The sequence below is a fragment of the Aegilops tauschii genome, chromosome 4 (genome assembly GCF_002575655.3).
Source record: "Aegilops tauschii subsp. strangulata cultivar AL8/78 chromosome 4, Aet v6.0, whole genome shotgun sequence".
In the NCBI taxonomy this organism is placed as follows: Eukaryota; Viridiplantae; Streptophyta; class Magnoliopsida; order Poales; family Poaceae; genus Aegilops; species Aegilops tauschii.
This window is the reverse complement of record NC_053038.3, coordinates 19,771,863-19,787,277: the sequence shown is the minus strand read 5'-3', so window position 1 is coordinate 19,787,277 and position 15,415 is coordinate 19,771,863. Positions and strand designations below refer to the sequence as shown.

At 44.8% G+C, this 15,415-nt stretch overlaps 3 protein-coding genes and 1 pseudogene across 3 annotated transcripts; all 4 read right to left on the bottom strand.

Moving 5' to 3' along the window:
* Window positions 1-1,470: 1,470 nt before the first annotated feature.
* Window positions 1,471-2,576, bottom strand: LOC109762690 (senescence-specific cysteine protease SAG39-like). Its single transcript, XM_020321566.1, has 2 exons — window positions 2,144-2,576; window positions 1,471-2,063 (listed from the first exon to the last, which is right to left on the bottom strand). Exons 1-2 carry the CDS (start codon window positions 2,574-2,576, stop codon window positions 1,471-1,473), a joined length of 1,026 nt encoding a protein of 341 aa, XP_020177155.1.
* Window positions 2,577-5,804: 3,228 nt separating this feature from the next.
* LOC109762691 (senescence-specific cysteine protease SAG39-like) lies at window positions 5,805-6,915 on the bottom strand. The gene is made up of 2 exons (XM_020321567.1): window positions 6,483-6,915; window positions 5,805-6,397 (listed from the first exon to the last, which is right to left on the bottom strand). Exons 1-2 carry the CDS (start codon window positions 6,913-6,915, stop codon window positions 5,805-5,807), a joined length of 1,026 nt encoding a protein of 341 aa, XP_020177156.1.
* A 2,204-nt stretch (window positions 6,916-9,119) lies between these two features.
* On the bottom strand, window positions 9,120-10,289 carry LOC109762692 (senescence-specific cysteine protease SAG39-like; annotated as a pseudogene).
* Window positions 10,290-13,668: 3,379 nt separating this feature from the next.
* LOC109762694 (senescence-specific cysteine protease SAG39-like) lies at window positions 13,669-14,843 on the bottom strand. The gene is made up of 2 exons (XM_020321568.3): window positions 14,411-14,843; window positions 13,669-14,261 (listed from the first exon to the last, which is right to left on the bottom strand). The coding sequence occupies exons 1-2, from the start codon at window positions 14,841-14,843 to the stop codon at window positions 13,669-13,671; spliced, it is 1,026 nt and encodes a 341-aa protein (XP_020177157.1).
* Between the last annotated feature and the right edge of the window lie 572 nt (window positions 14,844-15,415).

The window sequence follows — 15,415 nt, the reverse complement described above, 5'->3', positions numbered from 1 at the left end:
AAAAGACAATTGCAAAAATGACAATATTTACATCAATTTTCCCTTTTTTGTTTCTCAGTGTGTATTTCGAGTTTGGATCTGTTTTTTTCGAGGCCGTAGCCACATGTCTTGTGAACATTCACAGAAAATTTCAAATATTTTGAAACATTTAAAATTAACTTTTTACACATGAGAGCTCCGTATATTTTCCCCATAAGTTGATGCTCTGGGCGCCAACAACTTGCATTTAGGCCATCCATTTCTTACTGTCCAGGCATAAGGGTCAGAGCTAGGGTTCCCAGTCAAGAAGTAAGAGAGGTACTGAGTGAAAGCCAGGCGCTTCTCGGTGGCACTACCGACGATGCCTGCGGGATTCACGTTAGTTCGACGGGTGCCAGCATGGTTGTACCTCCATCCCCTTGTCCGTGCTCGGGGAAAACCGTGTCCATTGCTAGACTCGGTGACAACTTGTTGCGTCGTTACCCTATTGGGGCGTCAACAAAGAGCTTAGGTCTCACAACATGGAGACGTGCTTGGGCAGGATTGGATCCTGAGACCGAGATAAAGCATCCTCGACTCTAGCGTTTGGCCGTCTCGTTTGTCTCCTCTCATACACTATGTCATCAGCCACCTTGGTCCAAATGGCTCGCCTGCAGGGTTGGCGCTCGGAAGAGGGCCCTCTCCAGTGACAATTTTTGTGGAGGCATTGCGACAAAGTCCGGTGATTTCATCCTAGAGACTGGGGTTTGCTTGTAGACTTTCTAGAGCCTCTAGTTGTGGTCATGTTACTCTTGCACTTCTGCTCAACGGCAAGCCGACGACGTCCTGTAGTGCATTCCTTATGCAGTGTTAGCGCTGCCCGTCTTGTTTTAGTCTAGATTTTTTTGATCTGCTTTGTAAGGGTTTATCTATAAAGTGGGATGAAATATTATTTCGTGAACTCTCACATGTCCAAATGGATGGACATGTACTCAATTAGTGTAATGTTTTCCTAGAGATTAAGTGCATCGGAAGTCACAAAAGTATTCTAGGTGTGTCAGCTTGGTCCTGTAAGTATCAAAATGCTCAGGTCCAAACTAGGTTTGACCTACCCACATGTCGCGTTGACTCATACCACTTCGCCCATAAGTTGTAGGAATTGTTGCCTATTATTGTGCCTTTTTATGTTTAGGGGAATACAATATAATGAATATCTTTAATATGCGGGATGTGTGCATTGATAGATGCAAAGATCAGGGATGCTCTCTCATTTTTGAAATAACAAATCTGGGTCCAATCAGTGATCAGTGGATTCTAACAAGAGGGATTTCCGTGTAAACAACACCATAGAGAATTTAAGCTCAAAGTCATATATATTTTTTCAATATATATTTACCAAACATTTACGACTTTACAAATGAGAAATAATGTAGTGCAATGGAAGTTACATACATATAGAAAAAAACGGTGTATTTATGTAATATTTGTAGATATACGTGGCAATGTATTTCCCTACTCGGTGGGGTAGGAAGGTTGCATGGCCAAGCCACACATACCACTCTTGTCGGAAATATCCTTCTCCATTCTGAGGTACCCGCTCTCGCCCCATGTCGTGCTCCATGAGTTCTTCAGCAGCCAAAATTTAGTTCCATCACTCGTCATGCCATATCCAATCGCTACTATCCCATGGTCCAAATCAGTTCCGCAGGAGCCGGTCATAACCCCACCGGAGTAGTGTTGAAATATGACATCCCCTCCGTCCACAGCTACTGATACAGGCTGGTTAGCCACGGCTTTCATAAGAGAAGATTCATCGTTGGCGGGCACATCCTCGTAGCCCTTGATGGTTGCAACACTGTTGCTTGTAGTGCTAGTTTTGCACTGTCCGTCTTGTGCGGTGTATGGGTAGTTGGCCTCAGTGGTGAGGCCGCCGTTCTTGATGATGAACTTGAAGGCGTCGTCCATCTCGCCACCCTCACACCCCTGATCCACACCATGGACATCACAGTCAACTAGCTCTTGCTCAGACAAGGAGACGAGCTTCCCTGTGCTTAATTTCACAATGCCCTCGGTTGCAGCCACGGCCGAAAAAGCCCAACAACAGCCTACAAAAATATTGGCGTACTTAGTATAATTTCAGTTATCATGAGAATATGATATATACATACTACCTAAATTTACTTACCACATTGCCCTTGGTCTTTGATAGGAGTGACGACGCCCTTGGTCCTCCAATCAACTGCCGCTGGAAGTGCATCAGTGCTGACATTGTTGTACTTGAACCTAGTTGGAGCCCTAGCACCATTTCTTTTGAGGCCCTTGTTGGTCTTGGTTGCTCTGAACTCATCGTTGGTGAGATCGGTGAATTGGTTGACACCGAGCCAGAACTTGTGATTTCCGGTGTTGAACGACTCGATGAAGGCAACATTGGCCTTGAACGCCTTGAACCGCTGCGCCTTCTCGGTGCTGTCCTTGTAAACACGGTTAAACTTCGCCATCCACTGCTCATGCTTCTCCACCATGGCCGCGTCACCAAGTTCCCGAGCTGATAGAACGGTGCTACTGCATAAGTAGATGCTGCCTATGATGGCAAGAAGCAGTGCCTTTGGGATGGCCATGATCTGCTCGACTAGTGCTTGCTGATACTACAATTAGCTTGGTGGTGCTTTGGTCTGTCAACTATGGGTGGAAGGGATGTGCTTATATAGCTGTAGTCTTGCACATGTACGTAGAACGCACGATTTGCTCTAGGATGATGTGTGAATATCGATGGACAACAGCGTGACCGTGAAGTTAATTACCAGATAGAATAAATAACCTTGTGGTTGTACATAGTATGTTAGCTTAATCCAACTCTGGTCCCTGGAGTCAATGGTTGTGTTCAGTAAAAATTCGAGCGGAAGTGCGTTCAACTCTTGTTAAAAAAGAAGTATGTTGCAGCTAGGGATCTAGTTCGTTCTAGGTGAGCAGGTGAACACAAAACAATGAGAGAACGAACAGCCGGCCGTGCAAGTATTAGCAGCTCCGGAAGTACTTATATTAAAATGGTCCAACAAAAGCAAATATAAAACCGAGTTCAAAGATGCACGACGATGACAGACAATAAAGAAACAACAAAGCATCAAAACCATTCAGATTCTTCCTAGGATGATCACCCTACCCGCAGTTTTTTTTTTGAGCAATCCCTACCCACATATGTATGTGTGAGAATTATAGTGGGCCTTGGTCCATCAAAATTTCAGGAAATAAAAATGATACCCAGCGTGCGTGGTGCGTCACTGCAGGGATTGGTTCCAATTATTTCAATGATATCGGGTTGTATGAAACATTAGTATTTGAATTAATAATATAATAATTGAAACTAAAGTGCGTATAAATTTATTGTACCCGATTATTGTATAGTTGTAGTATATTTAAATATAAGTAGCATGAATGGTGAAAGGTTGGTCTTTTCTCATGCATAGTGGCATGTTGAGTTGACATAGTTGTATGCCAAAAGGTTAGAGATAGCGAGGATAGCTTGTAATGGAGATAAGTCAATGACTGGAACAACACGTGGTAGTTTAGTCGCACATATTGTCAATGGACAAAGATTTGGACCATTGTATAAGGGGAACTCCCATAGTCCGTATACATGAGATGGCAATGGGGAGCTATACTTCATGTACACCACACTTGTACGCTGACATATAATCATGTCTATTCTCCTCCGTGTTCCGCCGATCCTAGTCAAGTTGTTTGATTATCCCGAAAACTAGGTTCACTCAGTGTCCTCCCACTGTAAGTTGATGCTATGAGCGTAAAACCCTTGCATTTAGGCCATCCATTTTCTACTGATGCCATCCGGGCATAAGGGCCATGTGCCAGGGTTCATATGCAAGGAGTGAGGGAGGTACCGAGCGAAAGCCCAATGCCTCTCGGCGATGCCACTGCCATCGCCTGCGGGTGTTGCGTCCCTCCTAGTGGTGATGTCGGTTTTACCTCCATCCCTTGTCCATGCTCGGGGGAAAACCATGTCCATTGCTAGACTTGATGATGGCGCGTTGCGTCTTCACCATTTTGGGGCGTCATCATAGGCTTGATATTGAGATGATGCATCTTCGGCTCTATCGTTAGGCGGTCTCGTTTGTGTCCTCTCCTACACGGGACTATGTCTTCAGCTACCTTGATCCAAACTGCTCGCCTACAGGGTTAGCACTCGGTAGAGGGCCCTCTCTAGCGGCATTTTTGGTGGATGTTTTGTGATAAAGTTCAGTGATTTTATCCAAGAGACATGGGTTTGCTTTTTGTAGGCTTATAGGCGCTTCTCGTTGTCCTGCTACTCTCGTGCTTCTGCTCGGCGGCAAGCCGCCAACATCCAGTAGAGCATCCCTTGTGTAGTGTTAGCGCAATCATCTTGTTTTAGCCTAGTTTTCTTTGACCGGGCTTTGTAAGAGGGTTACCACAACATCTTGTATCATTCTGTCAATTGAGTTTATCTATAAAGCAAGAGGAAAGGCTATTTCGTGAGCTCTCACATGTCCAAAATGGATGGGGTGGACTCAATTTTTTTTGCGAAAAGGGTCATATCTATTATAAATAAAAATTATATTTTGGTCCATGGACCACCGAACGACCATTGCCGCTGCCAGAACGAGCCGCTGCCGCGCCGCTGCCGCGCCGCTGCCGCCGCTCTCATACCAGAGCCGGACTAAACTTGTTGACGGTAGCCGGGAAGTCTTCGTTCACGTGCCCCTGAGGACCAGCGCCCCGGAACCACAGTCGTCACCGTTGAGTCCTTGAATCGATCTGAAGAACCTGACACCAAATATCGTCGTTTCGTATGCACGACGAGAAACCCTAACCTTGCCGCCCCATGGAGCCGGCAGGAATCTACGTCGGCGCTCCGTCTAATCCGTTCCAACAAACGAACTTGAGGAGAATCAAAGCCCAGAAGACTGACTCGAAGAAGCGCCGCCATCCACCCGAACGCCGCCCTTGCGAGGGCTAAAACCCTACCAATCTACTAGCCGGATCCGAGGCAACAGAAATCTCATCCCCGCCACCGGCAGCCGTAGTGGCAAGCAGAGGGGAGGCGAATCCACAAGCTCGCCGGTGGAGATCAAGGGAGGAAGGCTTTCCCTAGTCGCCTTGCCGGGTGGACTCAACTAGTGTAATGGTTTCCTAGAAAGTAAAATGCATTGGAAGCCCCAAAGATATTCTAGGTGTGTCATCTTGGTTCTGTAAGTATGGAAATGCATCAGTGCAACCCAGGTATGACCTACCCACGTGGCGTGTTGACTAATGCCACTTTGGCCATATTTTGAAGAAAAATACGCCCTCAAAATTTATATCTTCTAATTTCTTTTGGTTATCATATGTGCTTTATTGCAGCGTGTGAAAAGCGTAGAATATTGTAGACTTCGGGTGCAACCGCTTGAAGGTGGTAGTTCAAGCTTTATTTAGCCAATATGAGTGACGGCCTAGTAATAGTGTCCTGAATTGTACATTGTTTCTTATTCTTGCGCCTTTTATTCATGTGTAGCGGAACACTATGTAATAAATTCTTCAATACGATGGATGTGTGCATTGATCGATGCAAAGATCAGGGGCGCCCTCCCATTTTCGAGAAAAAAATATTGTTCGAATCAATTTGTGGATTTAAACAAAATGGATTTCAGCATAAACATCGCCATAGAGCATTTAGCATTTAAGCTCGAATTCATCTATCTTCTTTATATATATTTACGGAACATTTAGTGACTGTCCAAACACGAAACAATGTAGTGTAATGAAAGGTACATACATACAGATAAAAATACATGTATTTATGTAATATTTGTAGATATACATGCCGATGTATTTCCCTACTCGGTGGGGTAGGAAGGTTGCATGGCCAAGCCACACATACCACTCTTGTCGGAAATATCCTTCTCCATTCTGAGGTACCCACTCTCGCCCCATGTCGTGCCCCATGAGTTTTTTAACAACCAATACTTAGTTCCATCACTCGTCATGCCATATCCAATAGCTGCTATCCCATGGTCCAAATCAGTTCCGCAAGAGCCGGTCATTACCCCGCCAGAGTAGTGTTGAAATATGACATCACCTCCGTCCACAGCTACTGATACAGGCTGGTTAGCAACGGCTTTCATAAGAGAAGATTCATCGTTGGCGGGCACATCCTCGTAGCCCTTGATGGTTGCAACACTGTTGCTTGCAATGCTGGTCTTGCACTGTCCGTCTTGTGCCGTGTATGGGTAGTTGGCCTCGGTGGTGAGGCCACCATTCTTGATGATGAACTTGAAGGCGTCGTCCATCTCACCACCCTCACAACCTTGATCCACACCATGGACATCACAATCAACCAGCTCTTGCTCAGACAACGAGATGAGCTTCCCCGTGCTCAACTTCACAATGCCTTCAGTTGCCACCACAGCGGAAAATGCCCAACAACAACCTGCAATAATAGGGTCGTCCTTAGTGTGATTCGAGTTATCATGGGAGCGGAACATAATGTAGATATACTACCTAAATCCACTTACCACATTGGCCTTGGTCTTTGATAGGAGTGACAACACCCTTGGTCCTCCAATCAACAGCGGTTGGAAGCGCGTCGATGCTGACATTACTGTACTTGAACCCAGTTGGAGCCCTACCGCCGCTCATTTTCAATCCCTTGTTGGTCTTGGTTGCCCTGAACTCGTCATTGGTGAGGTCGGTGAACTGGTTGACACCGAGCCAGAACTTACGGTTTTCGGCGTTGAACGACTCGATGAAGGCAACGTTGGCTTTGAACACCTCAAACCGCTGCGCCTTCTCGGTGCCGTCCTTGTAAACACGGTTGAACTTCGCCATCCACTGCTCATGCCTCTCCACCATAGCCGTGTCACCAAGCTCGCGAGCTGACAAAACAGCACTGCTGCATAAGCAGATGCAGCCTACGATGGCAAGAAGCAAAGCTTTGGGGATGGCCATGATCTGTCCGATTAGTGCTACTAGTACTATTGTATGTAGCTTGGTACTTTGGTGTGTCAACAATGGGTGGAACGGGATGTGTTTATATAGCTATGGTCTTGCACAGGTACGTAGCATGCACGTTGTGCTCTCAGAGATAATTACTAGATGGAATAAATAATCTTGTGATTATAGATGGTACGTTAGCTTAATTAATTCAGCTATGGCCCCAGATAGTATGATCGCCTTGAGTATTATTGCCCATATTTTGTGCCAGTTGAATAAAAAACAATGATCAAACAGAAACTGCCGGACGGGCAGGGCAGGCAACTATGGGAAAAATATTTAAATCAGTACAAACAGTGCGGATGAGTTTGGTTATAATCTAAAAGTCTGTAAAATTATTCTCTACTTAGTTCAATGATGCACGGCGATGACAGTGTAATAAAGAAACAATAGAGAGCCAAAACCATCCGACCTTTTGTGACAATGCTTGGTCACCTACCCCACGTTTGCAGTGCTCCAATTGCAAATTATCAAGCAATCTAAGAAGGTGTTCGGTTCAGAGTAGGTAGTGTAAACGTATAATCAGTGTAGGGAGGGTTAGCGAAATGAATAAAGTAGAAACCTGTTTGACTCCACAAATGTACCGATAATCCATAAAAGGTTCTGGTGTTTGTAGTTGATGAATCTGTAAGGATGCATCATGCCATTTAGTGCAAATTATGAAGTTTGTACAACGAAATATTCACTTGGCATTTAGACTGTAGCTTCCTTTAACATTAGTATCTGCAAAATATACTTTCATGTCCCATCTTGTTATGTAATACTTCCTCCGATCCAAAATAAGTGTCGCAATTTTGAACTAAGGTTAAACATTGGAGGGACTAAACTATATTATATATTTATGAAATACCAAGTTAAAGTATCTTGTGTACTACCCTCCGAAAGCATTGATATAAAATACTTCAATTTTTTCTATATGGTCAGAAAAGATAAGTAGCTTAACTTGATATTTGAAAAATACTTTCGGAAGATTTTTTGGACCATGTCCCATTCGATAGTAATCTATGACCACACTTTTGTTAAAATTTGGCGGTCACGGATTTAGGCCAATGCACGATGTTTTCGGAAAGCGTCACCAGAAAAATCGTTGATAGATCAAAAGATGCATCACTACGTTTCTTAAGTTTGCACGGCTCCGTAAATAGAACATACTATCTATGTACTAAGATACTAAACTCCCTAGGAATGCACTTTTGATGCGTCGAGGCTTTGCGATCGTTGGTGGGCCCACCTATAAGGGAGTGAATGGTTGGTGTGTGTTGCATTTGGGTCTACCTTCAGGGAACGCCATATGTTGATTTATGTGTTACATGTAAGAATTGCACAACCACGCACAGACCAACTCAGCCCACCTAGCACAACAAATACTGCCTCTACTGGATAAGAGCGAAGACAAAAAAAAAGACTAACACAAGTTCGTTTCGGAAAAAAAACCTAACACCAACGTAACTAAAAGCAGCCTAACTCAAGTGAAACACACAATGAAGCAACAGCTCGTAATAACCCGCATAAAAAAACTTAACTCTTGACCGAAGAACAGGACGACAAAGCACGTGTCACCCTCTAGTAAGTATGAAAATGCACAGGTCCAAACCAGGTTTGACCTACCCAGGTGGCATGTTGACAAATGCTACCTCGGCCATATTTTGCAAGAAATAGATACCCTGAATAGTGAGATTTTCTAATCTCTTTTGGTTATCATATGTGCTTGTGTGTGAAAAGCACAAGGTATTCTAGATTCCGGGTGGAACCGCTTGAAGATGGCCGATCGAGCTTTATTTAGCCGATATGAGTGACGGCCTAGTAGTAGAATCATGAGTGGTACGAATTGTTGCCTATTGCTGTCCCTTTTTTAATAGTAGTGAAATACTATGTAATAACTTTCTGTAATAGGTTGTGCGCATTGATCGATCCAAAGATCAGGGTTCTGATTTTTTTTCTTTGTTCCAATCAATGATTTGATTCAAACAAGATGGGTTTCAGCGTAAACATCACCATACAGCATTAAGCTTGAAGTCATCTGCCTTCTTTATATATTGACGGAACACTCGCGATTTTACAAACAAGAAACAATGCAGTGTAATGGAAGGTGCGGACATATCGATAAAAATATGTGTATTTCTACAGTATTTGTAGATATACGTGGCAATGTATTTCCTCTACTCAGTGGGGTAGGAAGGTTGCATGGCCAAGCCACACATACCACTCTTGTCAGAAATATCCTTCTCCATTCTGAGGTACCCACTCTCGCCCCATGTCGTGCCCCATGAGTTCTTCAGCAGCCAATACTTAGTTCCGTCACTCGTCATCCCATATCCAATCGCTGCTATCCCATGGTCCAAATCAGTGCCGCAGGAGCCAGTCATTGCCCCGCCGGAGTAATGTTGAAATATGGCATCCCCTCCGTCCACAGCTACTGACACAGGCTGGTTAGCCACGGCTTTCATAAGAGAAGATTCATCGTTGGCGGGCACATCCTCGTAGCCCTTGATTGTTGCAACATTGTTGCTTGCAATGCTGGTCTTGCATTGTCCATCTTGTGCCGTGTAGGGGTAGTTGGCCTCACTGGTGAGGCTGCCAATCTTGATGATGAACTTGAAGGCTTGTCCATCTCACCACCGTCACAACCCTGATCAACACCATGAATGTCACGCAACTAGCTCTTGTTCCGACAGAGAGACAAGCTTCCCGGTGCTCAACTTCACAATGCCTTCGGTTGCGGCTACAGCTGAAAAGGCCCAAGAACAGCCTGCAATGATAGTGTTATCCTTAGTGTGATTTCAGTTATCATGATAGAATGATATATATACTTTGGTCAAACTTTGGAAAGTTTGATTTAATACAAACCTAATATGCGAACCAAAAATAAACGAGGATACTACCAAAAATTTCTTACCACATTGGCCCTGGTCTTTGATAGGTGTGATGGCACCCTTGGTTCTCCAATCAACGGCGGTTGGAAGTGCATCGGTGCTGACATTGTTGTACTTGAACCTAGTTGGAGCCCGGCTACTGGTCCTCTTGAGGCCCTTGTTGGTCTTGGTTGCCTTGAACTCATCATTGGTGAGGTCGGTAAACTGGTTGACACCGAGCCAGAACTTGTGGTTTCTGGCGTTGAACGACTCGATGAAGGCAACGTTGGCCTTGAACACCTCGAACCACCGCACCTTCTCGGCGTTGTCCTTGTAAACACGGTTGAACTTCACCATCCACTGCTCATGCCTCTCCACCATGGCCGCGTCGGCGAGCTCGCGAGCTGACATAACTGTACTACTGCATAAGCAGATGCAGCCTAGAATGGCAAGAAGAAAAGACTTGGGGATGGCCATGATGTGTTCGATTAGTGCTTAGTTGCTGGCGGTTTGGTCTGTCGAGAATGTGTGGAATGGAATGTGTTTATATAGCTGCAATCCTGCACATGTACTTAGAAGGCACGGTGATGCGGAGCATCCCACGGTCATCCCCATGGACCTACCGACGTCTCCTACAACAACACTTGGACCAATGACAAGAGCTCGAGCAAAGGCTATCGGAGATAAGGTGAACTCGCTCCTCTCTGAACTACCACTTTGTACATATGAGACATGGTTGCTACCTCAAGTGCAAACCCTATGTGTGATCAGGTACTTGGAGGAAGGCCATGGATCAGCTACGCCCAACGGACAAGACGGCGAGGTCACCAAGTACAAGGAACAAGAAGAAGAGCTGCCAGGAAGTCCCCAGCCACCGGACGACCGAGACTTGTCGGAGTCCGACGCCTGGAGCATCACCCAGCCCGATGATCCGCAGCCAGCGAACGCTACAGCGGTCGGACGTCCGACGCAGACCGGACGACCGACGCCCTCGAGCCACCGGACGACCGAGCTCCTCCGGACGTCCGACACCACCAGTCCAGAACCAAAACGTCGGAAGTATGGAGATCACCGGAGAACCGACACACCGAACGCCCGACCCCGACCGAAAGTCCGACGTCACCTAATTAGAGCGGAAACGTCTAAAATCCAACGCTTACGGAACGTCCGAGCGCCCGCGAGACACCGGACAACCGGTAACTGTCGGACGTCTGACGCCTGTGTGTTGACAGCGTGTGGGGCCGAGACCCACTTACCCTTTTGTGACACTAGACTATATATACTCCTCCTCCTCCTCCCACTTATTAGGGTGAGCATTGTGATAGCCCATTTGAGAGATAGAGCTTTGCTCATCCACCCGGATCTACTCCACCGAGAGAGACCGCGGCCTCTACGGAGAAGAACCATCTTGGATTCAAGACCCCTAACGGGAAGACCCTCAAGACCTCCTCATGGAGAATAACTTGCTGTATCGTCCTTTGTTGATCGTGGATCGTGTATCTCTTTGTGTTTCGAGGATCTAGGACATGTGTAATCGAATCTTGTGGTTTGAGTGATTCCTCTCGTGTTCTTCGCGGGATCCGCTCCAATCGTGAAAGATCGGGCATCTAGGGTTCTACCCTACATCACACGGTGTGCTCTCGAATGATAGTGTGAAGATGAATAACAGCGTAGCGGTGAAGTTAATTACCAGATGGAATAAATAATCTTGTGATTGTGGATACGAGTAGTACTTTTAACTTAATTCAGCTCTGGCCCCTGGAGTCAACGGTGGCGTCGAGTATTATAGTACTACCCCTAGTTCATGCCTGGTGAAAAAATAGAAGTGTGAAAAATAAACTTCCGGGCAGGGCAGGGCAGTATTGCAGCTACGAAAGTATATATTTTAGAATAGTCAAGACAGAGTGGAGGAGTTTGGCTGATCCGAAAGTCAATAAATTATTCTCTAGCACTCCCTTCGATCTATATTAATTATGATTTAGTAAAATGTTATACTAAATCAGGGAGTACTTAACTTAGTTTGACCTAAAGTCCGTAAAATTATTCTCTAGTACTTAGTTCAAAGATGCACGACGAAAACAACAATAAAGAAACAATGAAGCAAAGAAACCATTCGACCTTCTTGGACCGCTATATGTTGCATGTAAGAATTGCACAGGCAGACACAGAACAACTCAGTCCACCTCGTACAACAGATACTGCCTCTACTGTATAAGAGCGTAGACAACAAAAAAACTAACAACAACATAATTAAAAACCGTTCTAACTTAGGTTAAACACACAATGAAGCAACCGCTCGTAATAACCCGCATAAAAACCTAAACTCTTGACCGAAGAACAAGGCGACTAAGCACGCGTGAGCCTGTAGTAAGTATGAAAATGCACAGGTCCAACCCAGGCTTGACCTACCTAGCGTGTTGATTAATGCTACCTCGGCCATATTTTGTAAGAAATATACACCCTGAAACCGAAGAGATAATGGACCATTTGATCCTCGCGTGTCCGTTTACTGTGGCTTGTTGGCTGAAAGTTGGGATTTCATGGAGTCCGAATCAAAGGCGGATTGAGGCCATCCAAGCTGTTAAACAGAGCTTCTTGGGAGACTTATTTTTTGAAATTGTGGGTATTGTTGCCTGGAATATTTGGAAAGAGCGAAACAACTTCATTTTCAGGCACATCAATCCTACTTTGGCAGCTTGGAGAGAGAGGACCAAGTCAGATCTTCTCTGGCTAAAATATAGAGTGGACAAAGCTTTTTGGGACTGCATTACTCTGTTAGCTCGTTCCTTGTAATTGTATAATCCCTCCTTGATCTCCTTACAAATCTTAAACACTTAGGTTTTTCTTTCTGCTAGTACTTCTTTAGCTTCTTCCTTCCTTGTGGACTCCCATCAATGCCTTGTACTATCATGTAAAGTCAACCTATATTTAATATAGCACAATATGAGCCTCTCCTACGGTTTCAAGATCAAAAAGAAAAAAAATAGACACCCTCAAAAGTGAGATTTTCGAATTTCTTTTGGTTATTATATGTGCTTTACTGCAGCGTGTGAAAAGCACAAGGTATTCTAGATTTTGGATGGAACCGCTTGAAGATGGTAGTTCGAGCTTTATTTAGCCGATATGAGTGACGGCCTAGTAGTGGAATCATGAGTGGTACGAATTGTTGTGTATTGTTGTACCTTTTTAGTGTAGTGAAATACTAGTAAGATGGTTGTGCACATTCATCGATCCAAAGATCAGGGACGTTCTTTCATTCTGAATTTTTTTTTTTGTTCCAACCAATGATTGGATTCAAACAAGATGGGTTTCAGCATAAACATCCTCATAGAGCATTAAGCACAAGGTATTCTAGATCCCGGGTGGAACCGTTTGAAGATGGTAGATCGAGCTTTATTTTGCCGATATGGGTGACGGCCTAGTAGTAGAATCATGAGTGGTACAAGTTGTTGCCTATTGTCGTACCTTTTTTAAGTGTAGTGAAATACTTCATCCGTCTCGAATTACTTGTCACTCAAATGGATGTATCTAGCACTAAAATAAAGCATTGATTGATTCAAAGCTGGTTGTACGTACTGATTGATCCAAAGATCAGGGACACTCTCTTATTTCTGAAAAATATATTTGTTCCAATCAATGATTGGATTCAAACAAGATGGGTTTGAGCGTAAACATCACCATAGAGCATGAAGCTTGAAATCATCTGCCTTCTTTATATATATATATATATATATTGACGGAACACTCGCGATTTTACAAACAAGGAACAATGTAGTGTAATGGAAGGTGCGTACATATAGATAAACATATGTGTATTTTTGCGGTATTTCTAGATATTTGTGGCAATGTATTTCCTCTACTCGGTGGGGTAGGAAGGTTGCATTGCCAAGCCACACATACCACTCTTGTCAGAAATATCCTTCTCCATTCTGAGGTACCCGCTTTCACCCCACGTCGTGCCCCATGAGTTTTTCAGCAGCCAATATTTAGTTCCGTCACTTGTCATGCCATATCCAATCGTTGCTATCCCATGGTCCAAATCAGTGCCGCAGGAGCCAGTCATTACCCCACCGGAGTAATGTTGAAATATGACATCCCCTCCATCCACAGCTACTGACACGGGCTGGTTAGCCACGGCTTTCATAAGAGAAGATTCATCGTTGGCAGGCACATCCTCGTAGCCCTTGATGGTTGCAACACTGTTGCTTGCAATGCTGGTCTTGCATTGTCCGTCTTGTGCGGTGTAGGGGTAGTTGGCCTCGGTGGTGAGGCCGCCGTTCTTGATGATGAACTTGAAGGCGTCGTCCATCTCGCCACCCTCACAACCCTGATCAACACCATGAATGTCACAGTCAACTAGCTCTTGTTCCGACAGAGAGACAAGCTTTCCAGTGCTCAACTTCACAATGCCTTCGGTCGCGGCCACAGCTGAAAAGGCCCAGCAGCAACCTGCAATAATAGTATGGTCCTTAGTGTGATTTAACTTATCATGGGAACATGATATATAAACCTGATCAAACTTCAGAAAGTTTGACTTAATACAAACATAATATGCGAACCAAAAATAAACAAAGGGAGTACTACAAAAATTTGCTTACCACATTGACCTTGGTCTTTGATAGGCGTGACGGCACCCTTGGTTCTCCAATCAACAGCGGCTGGAAGTGCATCGGTGCTGACATTGTTGTACTTGAACCCGGTTGGAGCCTGGCTACCGCTCCTCTTGAGGCCCTTGTTGGTCTTGGTTGCCTTGAACTCATCATTGGTGAGGTCGGTAAACTGGTTGACACCGAGCCAGAACTTGTGGTTTCCGGCGTTGAACGACTCGATGAAGGCAACGTTGGCCTTGAACACCTCGAACCGCTGTGCCTTCTCGGTGCCGTCCTTGTAAACGCGGTTGAACTTCGCCATCCACTGCTCATGCCGCTCCACCATGGCCGCGTCGCCGAGCTCGCGAGCTGACAGAACAACACTACTGCATAAGCAGATGCAGCCTACGATGGCAAGAAGCAAAGTCTTGGGAATGGCCATGATCTGCTCGATTGGTGCTTGATTACTGGTGATTTGGTCTGTCCACAATGTGTGGAATGGAATGTGTTTATATAGCTGTAGTGGTGCACATGTACGTAGAAGACACGGCGTGCCCTCGGATGATAGTGTGAAGATGAATAACAGCGTAGCGGTGAAGTTAATTAGCAGATGGAATAAACAAATCTTGTGTTGTGATAAGCGTAGTGCGTTTAGCTTAATTCAGCTCCGGCCTCTGGAGTCAATGGTGGCGTCGAGTATTATACTACCCCTTGTTCGTGCCTGGTGAATAATAACAATGAGAAAATTAAACTGCCGGGCGGGGCAGGGCTATATTGCAGTATATATTTTACAACAGTTCAGAAAAAGCGGAGGAGTTTGGCTGATCTGAAAGTCAATAAAATTATTCTCTAGTACCCCGTCTGATCTAATCTACAATATTAATTGTCGCCGATTAAGTACAAAGTTATACTGAATCAGGGAGTACTTAACTTAGTTTGATCTGAAAATCCATAAAATTATTCTCTAGTAGTACTTAGTTAGTTCAAAGATGCACGACGATAACAAAAATAAAG

Coding starts and splice junctions, on each gene's coding strand:
- LOC109762690 (XM_020321566.1), bottom strand. CDS start 2,576: ATGGCCATCCCAAAGGCACTGCTTCTTGCCATCATAGGCAGCATCTAC. Junction 2,064..2,143: donor CAAAGACCAAGGGCAATGTG/GTAAGTAAATTT, acceptor ATATTTTTGTAG/GCTGTTGTTGGGCTTTTTCG.
- LOC109762691 (XM_020321567.1), bottom strand. CDS start 6,915: ATGGCCATCCCCAAAGCTTTGCTTCTTGCCATCGTAGGCTGCATCTGC. Junction 6,398..6,482: donor CAAAGACCAAGGCCAATGTG/GTAAGTGGATTT, acceptor CTATTATTGCAG/GTTGTTGTTGGGCATTTTCC.
- LOC109762694 (XM_020321568.3), bottom strand. CDS start 14,843: ATGGCCATTCCCAAGACTTTGCTTCTTGCCATCGTAGGCTGCATCTGC. Junction 14,262..14,410: donor CAAAGACCAAGGTCAATGTG/GTAAGCAAATTT, acceptor CTATTATTGCAG/GTTGCTGCTGGGCCTTTTCA.